Source organism: Aulonocara stuartgranti (assembly GCF_965226115.1).
Source record: "Aulonocara stuartgranti genome assembly, chromosome: 23".
NCBI classification, from domain to species: Eukaryota; Metazoa; Chordata; class Actinopteri; order Cichliformes; family Cichlidae; genus Aulonocara; species Aulonocara stuartgranti.
The window spans coordinates 17,969,257-17,987,500 of NC_138958.1; the positions used below are offsets into that span (position 1 = coordinate 17,969,257).

Sequence of the window (18,244 nt, forward strand, 5' to 3'; positions counted from 1 at the left end):
GGATCAGTAACTGCAGCTGGATTGTGTTTGTTCTCTCCATCAGATTCCTGTCAACTCACAATCGACACAAACACAGTACACACAAACCTCAAAATGTCTGACAACAACAGGAAGGTGACACGTGTGGAGGAGGTTCAATCATATCCTGATCATCCAGACAGATTTGATGTTTATGAGCAGTTGCTGTGTAGAAATGGTCTGACTGGTCGCTGTTACTGGGAGGTCGAGTGGAGAATAACAGTTATTATATCAGTGAGTTACAGCAAAATCAGAAGGAAAGGACTCAGTTATGACTGTTTGTTTGGAAACAATGATCAGTCCTGGAGTCTGTACTGCACTGATGATGGTCCTCATTATGTCTGTCACAATAAGAAAGAGACATCCATCTCCTCCTCATCCTCCTCTGTCTCTAACAGAGTAGCAGTGTATCTGGACTGTCCTGCTGGCACTCTGTCCTTCTACAGAGTCTCCTCTGACACTCTGATCCACCTCCACACCTTCAACACCACATTCACTGAAACCCTTTATCCTGGGTTTATGCTCATGTCTCCTGGTTCCTCAGTAACTCTGTGCCGAGTTGAGTGTAAAGAGTGTCCTCCTGTTAGAGAAACACTCTGACTGTTGAACAGATAGTTCAGTCTGTACATGTTTGTCTCTTTCACTCAGAAACACATTTTCAGATTCATGGATTCAATCAGTTGACGTATAAAACTGTTCTAAATGATTCCTTGTAAACATCTTCAACTCAGCAAGGTCCACTTACATGTTCATGACCAGCTGATGTGATTGACATCAGTCACTATGGTAATTTGCCTGGTAAAAAGAGCCAGTGCTGCCATGTAGCCATCCTGCCTCACTGACAGGCTTTTGGACTGTTCCAATTAAACTATCAGTTCCCTAACATCACAATGTGTGGCTGTTATGCATGTCAAAGTGATGTCATTTTAGGCTTAAATGTCCAAGTTGCTCAGTCACATTCATTACCATAGTGTAACATTACTCAGCTAATCAGAAAGGAAAAGCTAAACATGTCTATGGCCTTCACATTACTCAGTCTGAAGCAGGTCTCTGATCCAGATTAAATCCAAGGTATAGATATAGTGCTGCTATGACTGAATCTTCTTTGTTCTTATTTGCTTTTTCTTTGTTGTATTTCAAATCCCAGGAAGAGATGCCTTGGAAGTGGAAGTATTGCCCTGTTAACTTTCAAAAGAGGGCAGCTATTTAAGCATTACAGGCTAAAACATTGGATTTTTGCAGCAACCAAAGTATTTCCTTGTTTACAGATACGCCAGTTCTGTTTTGCTGTATGTCATGTGGGTTTGCTGTTCTTGTTCGGAGACTGTCTGTTGTACCCACCTGTGTACTGCACACTTCAAAGTACAACATAAAGTCAGGTGCCCTTATAAAGGCTGTAAGTTTGAAAGCTGAATCTGCTGCACCGAACAAAACAGACTAGGAACACAACTGGAAGAGATACAGAGACTGATTTTCATATAGCACTTTTCTACTCTTCTGGAGTACTCAAAGCACTTAATACAGCATGCCACATCCTTCTATGATTTTTAAGTACCGTACTTACTAACATTCCCACCCTGATGGATGCATCAGAGAGCAATGTAAAGTAAATATTTTGCCCAAGGACATTTGGCATGCAGACTAGGAATCAAACCATCAACCTTACAACCAGTAAATGACCTGCTCTACCTCCTGAGCTAAAACCACCATGAAGTGATTGGTTGTGACCTAAGTAACGACAGAGATGGTGCACAAGAGCAAATGCTGATAATATGGAGGGGTGCCCTCAGGCCTCTGGGTCTGAAGCTTGGTCCTCTCTGGCACAGCTGGCTGCCGGCAGAGCCCGCGGGCACGCCACTGCAACCCCCTCTGGCCTCTGCTCCATAGCTGCTGGGTGACCTCTCGTTTGGGGCTCTACTCAGCTCTTCCCAGGAGGGTGGCACGGCTCCCCCCCCTTTTGGTGGTCCTCCTCGGGTCCTCGTACTCTGGGGCCTCTGGATATCTGGGGCCTGGATCTCCTCAATACCTGCTTCATGCCCTGGGGACGGGGCTATGGCTCCCTACACTCTCTAGCAGATCGTTACATGGAGAAACCTTTGGAATACAAGCATGCTGATCCATACAGGTATGCACACAGGTGTACACACGGGTGTTCACAGACGCGGACTACACCTTTCTTGGCTGCTACCTCAAAGCACATTGTGTGCTGTCTATCTTGCGTGCTGCACAATATCGTTTAATATTTAGTATCTACTGTTATCTACTGCTAGCTAGTTTATTGTGATGGTGCTGTATTTATTATGTTGCTCTTTTTTTTGTTTGCTTTCTCTTCTGTTTTTTTTTTTTCTCCATACAGGTGATCCAGGTGTTTTTTTTTTTTTGTTTTTTTTTCTTTCTTCCCCCCTTTCTCACCGTCTCTTCTCCCCTCTGGTTTTCTTTCTCTCCCTCTCTCTTTCATTCTTTCTCCCTGTCCTATCCCCCAGTCATGTCTGTCCCATTTGTAGCAACCGAAAATAAAATAAATACATAATTATAATAAAGGTCAATCAAAGGGACCAATATGGCAAGGCCATGATGATCCACTTGGTAAAATAAATCCACTTGGCATCTTTCTTGGCCTTAAGACAACAATTCTGATGGCTAAAGATCCAAACGGGACACAAAAAAGAAAAAAAAAAAGATAATATGGAGGAATTGCCTCTTCTTTCTCCTTTGGTTTCATGTTTTCTCCTGGATTTTTCCAAGGATCAGATTTGTAGATAAAATGTGGAATATACAACACACAATACAGAAAAAGCTTTAATAAAACTGATTCTTCCAAAATGTACCTTAAATTCAAAAAGTACTAAAGAGATAACAGTAATGAGCACACACTCAAACAGCAGTAATGATGACTAAGAAGTTCTTCAAATGACACTGTAACTGTATTTAACAGGAACATGGTCATTGAAAGCAACACACTTGATGAAATAGTCACATGATGTTCATCTGTCTCAGCTGAAATGTTTAAAATTTGTTCCAATGTGTTAAATTGACTGAATATTTATGGAATGAAGCTTCCAGTGAAAAGTGAATCAGTGTAGGTCAATGACTGCATCGTGTGTATGATTGCAAACAAAAAATTGAAAGAATTTCAAGAAGACAGTACAAAAAATATATTTGAGCAGTGAAACAGACAGCAGGTAGATGTGTGATGTTTCCCTGTGGTCTGCAGGTCCAGGCCCAGAGTGATGGATCTACATCAGACAACTGAAGTAAATTCAGTTGTTAGCAGCACAGAAATAACCACAAAGCATAAAAACGTAGAACGCCTAGCACGCAGCAGCTACAAGCATCTTGTGTACATTTACTCAGCATGATAGCAACAACCTGAACTATATTTATGATACACTATTTCAGACCATTCAGCTCCTTACCAAAGACTGTGTGTCACATCCTTCTCTCCTGTCCACCTCACAGACTGTCTGCTCAGCTAACCTGAAATATCATCTGGACGAACTGTTACAGTGAAGCCTGAACTCACAGTGAGTGAACCTCTGCAGCCAGATATGTACAGCTGTTTCACTGAGTGAAACTCACTGGCAGCTACATAAACACATTTTATAAAATTAAGTTTAATCAATAGACTAAGAAACATTTTGACCTTTTTCTTAGGATTGATGCATGCTTCCCATCCCAGAAGTGATGTGATACTGTCCAACAGATTAATGAGACAGCAGAGCAGATGCTTGAGGACATGCCTTTGAATCCTCTGGTTTAAAATATTTCAAGCAAGATAATATATTAAGTAATCCAAAGTATTCAGAATACGTTACTGTCATTGAGTAACGTAACGGAATACGTTACAGAATACATATTGGGGCATGTATTCTGTATTCTGTAATGGAATACATTTTAAAAGTAACCTTCCCAACACTGCATGCCGAAAGAGACTGTGCTGGTCTGACCCCCCTCCTCCTTTCAGGGTGGAGCCTGCTGGAGTCCGATGGTTGAGACCAGGTCTGAGGAAGTGTAAGTGTGCTTTTAATGTGATTCATGAAAACAAAGCATCACTCATTCACATCTCTGATGTCAGGACTCATGATCAAAGTGTCAATCAATGAACAGATGATGGATCAATAACTGCAGCTGGATTGTGTTTGCTCTGGTTTAAAATATTTCTTCAACATTCTATAATCCAGTGACAGTTGTCAGTATTTCCACTAATGCACAACAAACAATAACTTCTGATAATTCATTCGGCAAATTTTATTTTTCAAATTGTAAACAAATACAGTTTAAAACAGCGTTTCTATTGCTGCCACAGTGTAACTCAGTTTAGCAGCAACCTGAAGTGTCCATCGCAGTGACCTCTGGATGTCTGGAGTTTTGATCTCCTCCATACCTGCTTCATGCCCTGGAGGACGGGGCAGTGGCCCCCCCACACCCTCTAGCAGATCATTCCATGAAGGAACCTTTTAAAAAAACAAGCGTGTCCATGCTCACAGGTGTACACACTATGGAATGCCAGGACTGCCATAATGAATTAATTAAATACACCATTAAATAATTAATTAAATGTGTCAATAATTAATTAAAATTGGAATTAATTAAATAAATAAATAGTTATGACACATGTAATTAATTAATTAATTAATTATTGACACATTTAATTAATTATTTATGTATTTCACATTTTAATTAATTATTGACACATTTAATTACTTATTGACACATTTAATTAATTATTTAATGATATATTTATTTATTTCATTTTGGCAGTCCTGGCGCCTGGCTCTCATCATGAAATAATTTTATCTGTCAGCCTCACCCATCAAACTCAGGGGGCGGGGTTAACGCTGATCGAGTCAAAACCATTGCTTTGGCCTGGTGGCCATTGTTTCTAGCACACAACAACCGGCATGTGGAAGCTAACAGAACTGAGCTTTGAAAAACCCTGTTTGTGTGTCACAAAATACCGTTTTAATATTTTTTTAGCCGAGAATGTAGTGGTTTAATCTTCATGTGTCTGGTCGGTTTGTCAAGATACAGCCTCTTTGCAAAAGTGCTTCGATGATTTCGGAGATGTCTGCCCAGTCTCACGGCAAAGCTTGGGATAGACCCGCTCGCCTCGCAAGCAATCCCACCGACAAAGCGCAGGCCCCGGTACACAGCTGTAGTAACCCCCGCTGACTTCTTTTACTGAGGTTATATTTATCGGTGTTTTATTTCCTGAAGTTCTTATGTGTCCTACGTGTTTCAGTCGCCAATTCTGAATTATAACTAACATTAAAAAATGTTTAAGGAGGAGAGAGAGCAAATAAATCTGTTTAACATCTGATCTTTGGGTTTTTGTTCAGTAATCAGCGTGACCTGTGTATAAACGCATAAAAGAGATAACGTTGGTGTTTCTGTCATGTAGTAACTGCTGGCTTTAACTGTACAAAGGTTGTTCGACACTATGAAACACATACAGACTTCATGATGTTCGGCTAATATTTTTATTGTGAATATTAATCATGAGGGTAAACGGCCCTGTACACCACGGAGCGAGGTCAGCATATCCACGATATCCTCAGCTCCATGAGTTAACACAAAGTTTCCCAGCTGACTATCTAACTGCCAACTATTCCAGAGACATGAAAATATACAGCATAAAGAAAAGTGTAAGAGACTCAGCAGCAGATTAGAATAACAGTTATAGATTTAATAAATCACCAAATGAATCCAAGAAACGAGCAAACCTGTTCCGACAATTTGAGTTTGTATTCCCTCAGCTGCAGACTCGCTGCTGTTTAAATGTTTGAAAAGGAAGATTAGATATAAAAAACGTCAAACATAGACTCAGTCTGCCTTGACATTTGATATGAGGCCAGCACGTATAGTGGCTGTGTCCTGTTTTAATATCATACATGTAAAATTGTTGTCTGACCTCCGTCGATCCAGCCGCTCAGAGTCCGTGGTTACCATGGTTACTGCATAAGCGGCTATAATGTTAACAGCTGGCACTGAGAAAACCTACCGGCAGCATGGGTGTTTATGTTTTTCATTGCAAAAGAACTGTCTGAAAGGTTAACTGAAGTTAACTTGGATAAATTATAGCTAAGGAGTATCACAGATATCGCCTACGTGAGCTGTGCGACTGTTCACCACACTGAAATCAGCAGGCTATTACTGAAATACACGTGCTATATCATAAACTATGATATAAATAGGGAGTTCCTATTAACATGTTTAGTTTTAAAGGACACCTTCCTGCCTTTAGTCTCATTCATGAGCAGTATTAGTTTTCTTCTAACATCCAGAAGTCTGCACGATGTGTTTCATAGTTTGTAACAAGCCTTTGACAGGTAAACATAACATGACCGAAAAAGCCAAAAAAAAAAAAAGGGAGAGAGAGAGAGTGTTGACATAGGAAGAGAAAATGCTCTCAATTATGGAGACAGGCAAATGGTTCATTTATGTTTGATGTGTGTTTATTCCTCCCTAAATATCGTCGGTGAAGTTCGCCATGCATGTAAGATTTTCCTGCGCATTTTTATACCTCTGCCAACAGAGAGAGAGAAAAAAATCACATTCTAACAGACAGCTGGTGCTTAGAATACAGTTGAATAACTATTAAAAAAACAGATGATATTTAGATGATAGTTCAGTCTAACACATGTGCCAGTGAACCATTAAACGTCTGTGAAACTATGCAGTTATGAAACGTAACTTTAACCTCAGCCTACGGTGGCCCCTAGAGACAAAGCACGTACAAACTCCAAAACACATGCAAAATCCAAAACACATGCAAACTCCAAAGCACATGCAAAATACAAAACACACGCAAAATACAAAGCACATGCAAAATACAAAACACATGCAAAATACAAAGCACACGCAAAATACAAAGCACATGCAAAATACAAAACACATGCAAAATACAAAACACACGCAAAATCAAAAACACATGCAAAATACAAAGCACATGCAAAATACAAAACACATGCAAAATACAAAGCACAACGGAAGTGCTCCAGGACGCTAGGGGCAGTGTTGAGTTTTTGTTACCTAGTGGCTACATAAGCCATGACGTTTCTAATGACCGGATTTGGTGTGTGGCAGTAAAAGGTAAATGAACCTTCTTTTTTTTTTTAATTATTTGAATATATATTAGTGTTTGTCTATAAATCAACAACTAATACACATATGCTCTCAATTGTGTAATTTAAGTTATGTAGGTAGTTGTGTTTTGGAAGTTCTGTTTTACGCTAGCAACGTAGCTGTTGTGTTGGAAATGCGTTTGTGTATATACACTTTAGCTTAGGTCTGCCCTTTGCCGTTTTAATACTCTATTTTAAAAGAAAAATGCTGTTTCTTTCAGGATAAGAATGTTTTGTCCATATTGTGGCCATAACGTGGGAGAAGTTGTCAAGTTCTGCGGTTCATGTGGCAAACATATTGAGTTTTTGGCGTTTGTCGACAACAGTAAGTATTTCACAAATTACATATTAAAAAAAAGGTTGTCTCAACCAGTTCACAAAGCTGCCATTTGGCTGTTTACAGTTTATTTACATTTGAATGCAGTCCTTATGTACTATATTATTTTTATGTTATATAAATTGCATACACGTTATTTTGCAATCATTTAAACCATTAAGGTATATCTGTGAAGATTCTTAGTCGTCCAGGTTAGGGTTATAGTTGTAGACTTTATTTGTCTTGAATTTACTGAGGCCCAAAGAAGCAACATATTAATTTAGTTTAATAATGAAACAATACATTGGTTTTAAAATGTCATTGTTATTTAAAACTGCACATTTCTTGTCTGATGATCTATTTTACCATTTCCCATCTTTTTTTTTTTTTTCTGTTTATAAGGATCAATTCAAGAAAACATTTCCATCGAAGACCTCATTCAGAAATATTTCAGAGACGGTTACTCCTATAATGAAACTTTGGACATTTTGGCCTCAAAACATAAACAGAAGATCAGTCTGACCACACTTAAATGTAGATTAAGAAGTTTATCACTGTCCCGCAAAAAAGATTACTCAAGTCAGGCCTTGATTCGTGCTGCAATAATAGAAGAGCTGAAGGGACCTGGTCAACATTATGGATACCGTTCAATGTGGCAGACACTGCGTCAGAAACGCCATCTTTCTGTGAAAAGGCATGATGTCATGGTGATAATGGCAGAGCTCGACCCATCTGGAGTCCAAAAGCGCTCAAGGAAAAAGTTTGTACGAAGAGTTTACGATTCACCTGGACCAAACCACACTTGGCATGTTGATGGATATGACAAATTAAAGCCATATGGTTTGACTATCAGTGGTTGTATTGATGGCTATTCGCGGAAGGTATTATGGTTGGTTTGCGGAGCAACTAACAGCAACCCAGAAGTCATAGCTCAACACTACGTTCAGTGTGCTTCAGAGTTTGGAGTCATACCAGTGCGACTTCGCACAGACTGCGGCACTGAAAATGGGACGATGGCAGCAATGCATTGTGCCTTACGGTCATCTCATCAGGATTTTTTTGCAGGAGCTGCCAGTCATATGTATGGATCTTCAATAACAAATCAAAGAATTGAAAGCTGGTGGTCGTACTTCAGAAAACAGCGGTAGGTTTTAAAATTTTTCAAGAAACAACTATATTAAGCAGATAAAAGTGTGGCTGTAATATATAGTCTGTGATGCAGAAGCCTTGATGTGTATTACACCACCTTTCCTTTATAGCTTCAATGTGTAGCCATTATGTTACATACAAGTATAAGATAGAAAATATAAACTGTAATAGTCAATAAAGAAAGAGAGATGAATAGAAATCCGAAATGCACGCACTTTACGTCAACTCAAGAAACAATTTCATAAATGTAAGAAATAGTGAGGCTTTGAAGGCTGGTGATTTGTGAACTGATGGTATGTTTTTGTCTTTTTTAGAACACAGTTCTGGATGGACCTTTTGAGTGACATGAAGGAAATGCACCTCTTTAATGGTAGTCATGAACACATGTGCTTGGTGCGCTTCATTTTCATGGCTGTGCTTCAGAGGGATCTGGATGAATGCAAAAGAAAGTGGAACACGCACCTGATCCGTCCAGTTAGCCAGTCACGCTGTCCATCTGGTAAACCGGATGTGATGTATTACCTGCCTCATAGGTTTGTATCACTTGTCAATTAAAAATGTGAAAAATCAAAATTCTTTAATTTAAGTAGAAATCAGAAAAATGACATTTTTTTTTTTAGCACCTTTTAATCTATAAACGGTAAATGTCCTGTATTTGTATAGCGCTTTTCTAGTCCCTAAGGACCCCAAAGCGCTTTACACAACCAGTCATCCACCCATTCACACACTGGTGATGGCAAGCTACATTGTAGCCACAGCCACCCTGGGGCGCACTGATCTATGCACTTGATCATATAGTCTTCTTTTACTGTATGGTCATAAAAAACAGACACCACAGTGTTTGTACCACCAAAAATTTGGACTAAATAGGTCTACTTTTTTTCTACAAGGATGTTGTTGCGTTTTCTTAGTATTTTAATAGTAAAGATTTTCCTTGTACAAACTTTTAGGTTTGGTGGACGCGACTGTGGCCTTGCAGTTGGACATCAAGAGCTGAGCCAGTTCAGGATGAGTTCAACTCCCGATTTCTGTGGAGACCCTCACCTACAGGAATATTTTGAAGGACTAAACAGTGGCTTCAGTTCATCACAGACATTGGAATCTTGTGTGGAGAACTACATCAGACTAAAAAGGCTTGCTGGGTTGTAATGCCAAGGTTCCCACACATCCCAGAACTGTGGATTCCACTTTGTGGTTATAGTAATGCACCACCTGCACTTTTGTTAAGGCTAAAAAAATTTTTTTTTGCTTCAAGTAGAACACAATTATAGTTCATCAGTTTATAGTCACTTAAAAAAATTGCCTTTGTGTTTTTCCAAATAAGAATATCAGTTGTGACAGTGCGATCAAATAAATTATTTCTCCTAACAGATGATATTGTGAAGACTCTCTTAACCTCCACCTTAAATGCAAGACACGTGTTGGTATTATTAGCTTTATTAATACAGGTTGATATAAAATAAAGGAGTAAAAAACACTCATTTAAGTAATAAGATTTATTGGTAACCTTAACAAGGCAAATTACACTTTGCACTGACATACAAATTGTGTAAAATGTACAATATCTATGAATACTACTATTCACCATTTAGAATAGATATAAAGGGAATTCTTTCTAAAGCTAAGGGTACTAAAAGTAATCATTTCAAATCACAGACATTTACTTTAGCATTGTAACTAAAACAAAGGCCTTGGCCCAACAGATATCTAGTCAATTTCTTTAAACAAACCTTTTTGTATAAGAACAAAAACACAGTTGACATGAAGACTATATTACAGTATGAGGATCAAACTGTAAGTCGATCAATACAGACCAAAACCAGGAGAGTTTAATATTCCAAAGTCCATATCATCCTGGAACTGCTTATATGACTGAGCCATTGGTATCACAATGGTGTTTGCACGTTTTCCCAATTGGGAAACGTGATGCATCACCAAACAGCAATCTTGGTCTTGGTTCCATTCCAGCTGGTGGAATGCTGTTTAGGCCCGTGGCAAACATCAGTATGTCTTGTAGGGAGACTGCTGTTTTGGTATCTAGAATTAAATAGAATGTAGCTAAAGATAAATCTTTATTTTCTAAAAATTTCAAATACAAAGCAGAATATCAGAAACTTGGATCCTCAAATGTTCCAAAGTATTATGTTTTTCCTTTTTTTCCAAGATTAATAGCACAAATACCTGTTCTATAGCAGAAATATCACCTGACAGTTTAAACTTAAAAAACATCATAAAAGTAATATTCATGAAAGAGCTGCTTTATTGGTTTGCACTGATCGTAGTAATTTGTTTGCAGTACAAGTTTTGTATTATACAAACCTTCAGCGTTTATCAGATAGTCTCGCCAGAATCCAAGCACCCTGGTTTCTTCCTGCCGTCTTGAACTGCCAGGTTCGCTCAGGACCACTGCAAACATGTCCTCTAAAAAGTCAGATGTCAGTGGCTCTGGTCTTGAGCACATGAAGGGTTGGAACAACAAAGGATGCTGCTGCAGGGCATGGATTACACCAAGTGTTGCGAGGCCATCCTTAAATCTATAAGGGGAAAATTGTCATCAGCACTACAATAAAAACATGAAAAACACTTTTTGAATGTTTTATTTTAATTATTCCAAAAGCACAATGATTTTTACATACTTTATTGATCCTAGGGGGAAATTAGATCTCAGCATTTAACCCATCACCCTTGGGGTGAGCAGATGGTTATTGCTGGCTGTCTTTCTCAAGGACACACCTGGTGTGTGTGCTCTCATCAAACGTGCTACCTTCTGAATCCCAGTCTGTTTTATCCATTGCTCCACCATGCCACCTTCAGAATTTATATTTTACCATCTGCATTTCTATTCATCAGCAAGGGAATGTTGCAAACTGGAGCTTAACTTACTTCAGCCACAATGTTGCAAATGCATTTTCAGCCAGTACAGTACGGTTTATTCTCAATAAAACCAATAATGTAAAAGATCAAACCACCTACAAACATCAAATTTGCACTGCATTTTTTAAAGTACCTGCCTAAACATGGTCACTAGCTGAACTTGTGTTTGCAGCTTTGTCCGTTTTATGCGGGGACTGATAAGTAACAAGAATTCTAATAGAATAAGTGTTTAAAAGTTTGAAATTTGATCTCTGTCCTTGCAGCTTCACATGATTTTTTCTATACTGAGTAAACCACATGCATGATAACTCAAAACCTTTTTGCAAACATTAGTATAAAGTATCCATTATTATTATTATTATTATAACAAACACAAGTATAATTAACCATGGAAACAATAAATAAAAAGGGAAGATGCAAAACTGTAAAATTAAGCAAAAACATACAAATTATTAAAAAAAAAATTTGGTCAAAAGAATAGGCAGACCACTTCTGTAGCTGTGGTCTGTTATCAATTCAGTATAGTGTTGCTTACGGTTTAAAAACAATTTTGTTAAAAAACTATTATTAAAATAGTGTAGCTACATTGCCCCATTATTTTGTATCAGTCCAAATACTTACAAATATGTTACCTTTGGATTGAGAAGTGGTTGCGGTATATGATGTACCACCTAAGGTAGTCCTTAATGATGTTGCCTTTACCATCTAAAGAGTCCGGAAATCCATAGCAGCCAGCTGTCTGCAATAAGCTGCAATGCATTTCAATGCACCCATGGAGTTCCTTCAGCGTTGCAGCATTGGATATCTAGTGTTTACATAAGAAAAAAAAGAAAATTGCAGTATCACAGGTTGTTGTGCATGACGTTCACATCAAAATTATTTTAAATATAATTACTAGTGCACTTCAATGTTTGGTCTATATTTTAAAGCATGTTATTCTGGTATTGTTTTCTACTCCTCTACTTAAAGTCAAACATTTATCTTTGTTCATAATTAACAAACATCAGTACACTTAGCATGCTGATTAAAATTACAACTACTTTGGAGCACAGTGTTACAGTCCAATGTGCAATTAACACATCAAGCTTTGTGATAACAAAAGAAATTGTAGTTTTAAAATAGAATATTTAAATCAACATACTTCCAACAGAAAAGCTTTTGTAGCTTCATCAGTTACATCTTCAATTGTGACCTCCACCACATCAGACTTTGTTGTCCCAATCAGATGCTGGTAGAGTGTCTTGGAGAGGAAGGCAGGCCCTGGACCACCATGTACCAATGATGTGGCAATCATTCTGCCAGCAAGGAAATATTCATCCTCTCTTGCAGCTGGTAATGGATGTATTTAGTTAGTTATGCTAAAATAATGCTTTAAATTATATGCCTTTTTATTTTAATAAGCAATTAATCATCCAAGCTTAACTTCAGAATGTATTAATTTAATTTTATAGTCAGATGGTATAACTTTCTCACCAGCGCTGTCAAATGTAAGAAATTTGCTGTCCTCAGGTCCATCAAAGATTCGTCGTGATCTAAGGCATTTCATTAATAATGTCAAAAATTCACATTTAGGACCACCATTATCCATTCCATCTTCACGCTGTCCTGCATCATCGCTGAACTTCACAAGTATATCATCAGTTGGGTTGTAAGACACACGTCTAAAGCCCCGAGCTGCTCCGTCCCAAACATTTGCTCTGTTTATATTAAATCTGCTGACAGATGTTTGTATTGTCTTAGACGCCAGCTCTTCAAGTACTTCTGCAGCAGTCAGGCCATTTGTACTAGAACATAAAAAAATTATTTAATATCACATAAAATGAGGATGTTAATACTCACTTTTAGCATATTTACATTCTCACATTTAAATGTATACTTACCTTTGTGTTTCACTCTCATCCTTTTCGATGAGAACTTCTTTGTCTGAGTCACTATCAATTACAATCGGTGCATAAACACTTGTGTATGTGCTGCAATAAAAAACATTTAGTGGGCAAAGTAGAACATTTCTTAAAATCTAAAGTTAACTAAGATTTTATTGGTCTAGTGTCTCAATACACAAATTTCTGTGTCCAAAACATACCTGTAGCAGGGACCTTGAGTCTAAATATCAAAAATATATGAACAGTTAATATATTTTATGTTTGTAGCCTGTATGATAATTATTAATGACATTTTTCAGAGTCTTACTTCAGAAGAAGTTTGCAAGTTTGACCCCCTGTAAAGAATTTAAATAATTTCAGAATTTACAATATAATACATAATAATGTATTTTGGCTCCTCACTATTCACGGTCGCCGCACTGTATCCTCCACAATACAAAACTTACCTATTTCTTGAAGGTGCTCTTTCCGGGGTGCTGTGATTATCTGGAAAATCCCATACCTGATAAGTAGTAAAATAAGCTTAACAGCACTTTTTAAAACTTTAAACTTTTCTTGATTATATTGGTGTATACAAACACAGACACACACACACACACACACACACACACACACACACAAAACAATGGTAAAGAAAAAAGACTAACCACAGTGTCCGACAGTGGGCTTTCTACTGCTTTTACTTGAACTTCATTGTCCTCTTCAGATTCACACTCTGTGTTGCAATCTGCAAATATTCAATGATTCAAAACATACAGTCTAATTTAAATATATGTATGTATTGAAAGCTATATCTAACAATTAGCAAACATATAGAACACTTTGGCTATAAAGCACAAATTAAATATATTTAAAATCTGTGGCAAAATCATGTCACTCTCTGATCAACATTTTTTTGAAAAATCTTGAATTATTTTTAATATCTAAAATTTATGATTGTCACTGCGTTATCAGAATCACTTACCAGTATTTAAGAAGTCATCATGGTTGCAAATGTAGAGAGTTATTCTTTGATAGGCCTTCCCTATGGCATCCTTGTATTTTTGGATGTTGAAAGGAGTGTTGGTTCCAGGAATTGTGTTAACTTCCCTTGCATCAGGGTATAGCAGTACATAGGGTCCATCGGCCATGTCCTGGTTAAAGTCCTTATGTTTTTTCACGCTGGCAGACAAGATTTGCTCAGTTGACCAGTGAGAATGAACATCAACTGGAAGTGACTTTCCTCGAACAGGTCTTATACCATCACTGGTCCTTCTCATGATGCCAATCTGTATCTAGGAATGAGATTAACAATAACATGTTTTTACATCTTTGCTCCTACATGGTGTTCCCTGTCTTCCATTTTATTTCTGATCTGTAGTTGTGCTCCAGCTGTGCTGTGACTCAAAAGACAACATTAGCGACTAAATATAGTTTTAACAGGGGGCATATATTATTGAAGGAATGTTGACCAAAGGCTGACAATTAAGAAATTCTGATCAGGTTAACAATTGTAAGCCCTGTATCAGTGGTGAACTACAATCCCCAAGAGCGGCAACTAGATCGTTTCTAGTTTCTTCAACGTTCCCCAAGCAACACTAATGTCCAAGGTTGTGATTAGCTGAACACACCATATGCAGGTAATAAACAGCAATCAGCCTCAAAGTAAATTAAACAGAGATAGTACGGGGGGGTCCATAGCTGTAGAGGACATAGTTGGCCACCCTTGCAATATATACAGTTCCTTTCATATGCATATGGAAATTTACAGCGATGCCTTGGCAGTGCTACAGGTAATTTGGATTTTGTATTAGCAACAAAAGTGGTCAACTTCCACGTTCAAGTTTATGACATACCTTAATTGGTTTCTGGTCCTTCTGTTCCTGGTGTTTCTTTGAAAAAAATGCCTTTCTTTCCCTTTCTTTCACATCCCTAAATTTTATAAATGACTCCACTAATGATTTCCCAGCTATAAACAGAAAAAAAAATTACAATTTTAGGGAAGGGACAGTTAAGAAGATTTATTTAATACAAATATGTTTTTTACCCTGTGTAGACTGTATAGTTGTGCCAGTCAGGATGCTGGAACTGGTAGATGGAAGAGCTGCTGCCTCTTCACCAAGGGCAGGATTTCTCGACACAGTGCTGGTGATGTCCTTTAAAAACTTGATGTTTTTACCACATAGACTACAAAAGGCAGGACTGTCTGCCAAGAGGTGTCCACAGAAGGGACAGTACATCTGTAAAAATGACCCCATCAAATGTTTTACAAAATTAAGATTCACTACAACCCACAGAAAATACAAGTATTTCACATCTTACATTAAGACTCCTGAACCAAAAACATTACACTTAGATTTTTATAACCTCACTTGCAAATACTTGTTTGACCATGAGAATGTTTTTCAATCAATTACTCAGAGCAAAATATTAAAATAAGATTACATATTTTATCTTAACTTTCATTCTATATATGTATATAAACGGCACAGCATGCTACTTTTTATGTTTAGCAAAGGACAGAAATCGCTAAAACATGACGTTTTCATACTTTTATCCATTTTTTTTAAACCAGTTCTCCATGAGCAAAGCATAAACCAAGCGTTCATAGTAATAAAAAAACAACAACAATCAAACTAACAACAGTTTGCACATTACCTTTATTATGAGGCGTGGTTGGTCTATCCTTGCTGGTGTTTTCCGCTGGTATCCATCTCCGTGTGTTTGCAACAAACTTGCCGTTTATTTTGCAAATCGAGCTCAACACTGCCCCTAGCGTCCTGGAGCACTTCCGTTGTGCTTTGTATTTTGCATGTGTTTTGTATTTTGCATGTGTTTTGTATTTTGCATGTGTTTTGTATTTTGCATGTGTTTTGTATTTTGCATGTGCTTTGGATTTTGCGTGTGTTTTTGATTTTGCGTGTGTTTTGTATTTTGCGTGTGTTTTGTATTTTGCGTGTGTTTTGTATTTTGCGTGTGCTTTGTATTTTGCATGTGTTTTGTATTTTGCATGTGCTTTATATTTTGCATGTGTTTTTGATTTTGCATGTGTTTTGTATTTTGCATGTGTTTTTGATTTTGCATGTGTTTTGGATTTTGCATGTGTTTTGGATTTTGCATGTGTTTTGGAGTTTGTACGTGCTTTGTCTCTAGGGGCCACCGTATCAGCCAAACCGATTTGCTCAGTTGTAAATAAAACAGCGAAGTAAACGTGACCCGACAGACAGAACCTGAGTGAATGAAGTCCAGCGTTAACCACTGAGAGCTAAAACTCAGCTGAGGTTTCAAAGCTGTGTGCCGGTGATTGGACATCAGCCGCTGATGAAGCTGTTCGCCTATAAAGTGCTCTGTAAGGAAACAAGCTCCAGCAGCTCTGCGCTCGGGGAAAACACTATATTTACTTATCTTGTGCAGAAAAATGCGCTGACATTGCTTTATATCGAGTACCGGCTGCCCAGTTAAACTGTGACTATCACCAGGTAACGTAGGCGCGTTTCTTGAATTAGCAGCAGGTGTTAAACAGCTGACAGATGAGGAGGAGAATGCATGCAGGTAAACTGAGGGTCTGTTGAGCTGATCGCTGGTTTCGTGAGAAAAATGTCAGCTCGTTCTTTATGTTACAGAAGCACAGAGACACAAGACCAGGCGGAAAGAGACGATCGTTCGGTGAAAATGAGAATCTGCGAATGCAACATGTGGAACACAGAGAGTGGAATATGTAAACAAACCGGTTAACGTAGTAACCCCCTGGGTGCACTCTGCATGCTAATTGTTAGCAGAGCTAGTGAAATCTCTGAAAACATCTGAGCACTTTTGCAAACATGTTCTATGTTGACAACCTGACCAGACATACGTCGCGACATTCGCGGCTAAAACACTGTTAAAAGTGTAGCTGGTGACAGAAAAACTACACCACCACCATTGCTGCCTGTGATTTGATCTGCATTCTGGGATACCTGGCTGCCCCAAGTCTACACAAGCAATCGATTATCTAGGATCGACCTGTTTTGACTTACTTTGCACGGCAACCAATCAAATGTTAGAGAAGCTGCATGGGCAGCGTTAACCCCGCCCCCTGAGTTTGATGGGTGACAGATAAAATTATTCATGATGAGAGCCAGGCGCCAGGACTGCCAAAATGAAATAAATAAATATATCATTAAATAATTAATTAAATGTGTCAATAATTAATTAAAAAGTGAAATACATAAATAATTAATTAAATGTGTCAATTATTTAATGGTGTATTTAATTAATTCATTATGGCAGTCCTGGCGTTCCATACACACGGGTGATCACACCCACAAACTACACCCTTTTTGGCTCCTACCTCAAAGCACACTGTGTTCTGTTGATCTTATGTGCTGCACAATAATGTTTAATATTTAGTATTTACTGTCATATTCCCATATATCATTGTGATGTTGTTTATTCTATTACTCTTGTTCTCTTCTGCTTGTTTTCTTTTTTCTTTCTCAACAGGTGATCCAGGTGATCGATAGATGCATTTTTTTTTTCTCTTTTTTTTTTCTGCCCATTCTGTTGGTTTTTGTTTTTTGCCCTTCTCCCCCGTCCCTCTTCTCAGCTGTTTCTTTCCCTCTTTCTTTCTCCCCTTATTTCCCCCAGTCAAGTTTGTCCCGTATTCAGCAAGTGAAAATAAAATAAACAATAAAAGGTGAATCAAATGGACCATTACGGCAAGGCTGGGATGGTCAATTTGGTAAAGTAAATCCGTTGGGCATCTTTCTTTGCCTCTAGACAATAATTCTGATGGCAAAAGAGCCAAACGGGACAGGCAAAAAAAAAAAAAAAAGTATGCCACTCTCTTTTCAAATCAAATCACTTTTATTGTCACATCGCATGTGCAGGTACACTGGTACAGCACATGTGAGTGAAATTCT

The 18,244-nt window shown here is 38.0% G+C and overlaps 3 protein-coding genes across 5 annotated transcripts in view; 2 read left to right on the plus strand and 1 right to left on the minus strand.

The window, feature by feature from the left end:
* LOC309700665 (NACHT, LRR and PYD domains-containing protein 3-like) overlaps positions 1–3,437 on the plus strand; it is a 267,254-nt gene extending 263,817 nt beyond the window's left edge. Inside the window, exons 11-12 of the mRNA XM_082524378.1 lie at positions 44–2,143; positions 3,418–3,437. Coding sequence (XP_082380504.1) covers positions 44–618 — 575 coding nt within the window. The 3' untranslated portion in view covers positions 619–2,143; positions 3,418–3,437. The remainder of the gene's footprint in view (positions 1–43; positions 2,144–3,417) is intronic.
* Positions 1–18,244, plus strand: part of LOC309700667 (protein NLRC3-like) — an 88,505-nt gene that overhangs the window by 36,507 nt on the left and 33,754 nt on the right. The gene's annotated exons all lie outside the window — the stretch shown is intronic.
* On the minus strand, positions 10,076–17,445 carry LOC309700679 (G2/M phase-specific E3 ubiquitin-protein ligase-like). Of its 3 annotated transcripts, XM_082524429.1 has the most exons (14): positions 16,002–17,445; positions 15,391–15,583; positions 15,200–15,312; positions 14,329–14,638; positions 14,012–14,091; positions 13,811–13,866; positions 13,672–13,699; positions 13,565–13,584; positions 13,362–13,451; positions 12,955–13,265; positions 12,623–12,810; positions 12,114–12,286; positions 10,927–11,141; positions 10,115–10,644 (listed from the first exon to the last, which is right to left on the minus strand). In XM_082524429.1, exons 2-14 carry the CDS (start codon positions 15,581–15,583, stop codon positions 10,472–10,474), a joined length of 1,950 nt encoding a protein of 649 aa, XP_082380555.1. In that variant the 5' UTR covers positions 16,002–17,445; the 3' UTR covers positions 10,115–10,471. The 3 variants fall into 3 exon arrangements, with proteins under 3 accessions (XP_082380556.1, XP_082380554.1, XP_082380555.1); XM_082524428.1 differs by lacking the exon at positions 16,002–17,445 and having other exon boundaries at positions 10,110–10,644; positions 15,391–15,789; XM_082524430.1 differs by lacking the exons at positions 15,200–15,312; positions 16,002–17,445 and having other exon boundaries at positions 10,076–10,644; positions 15,391–15,454.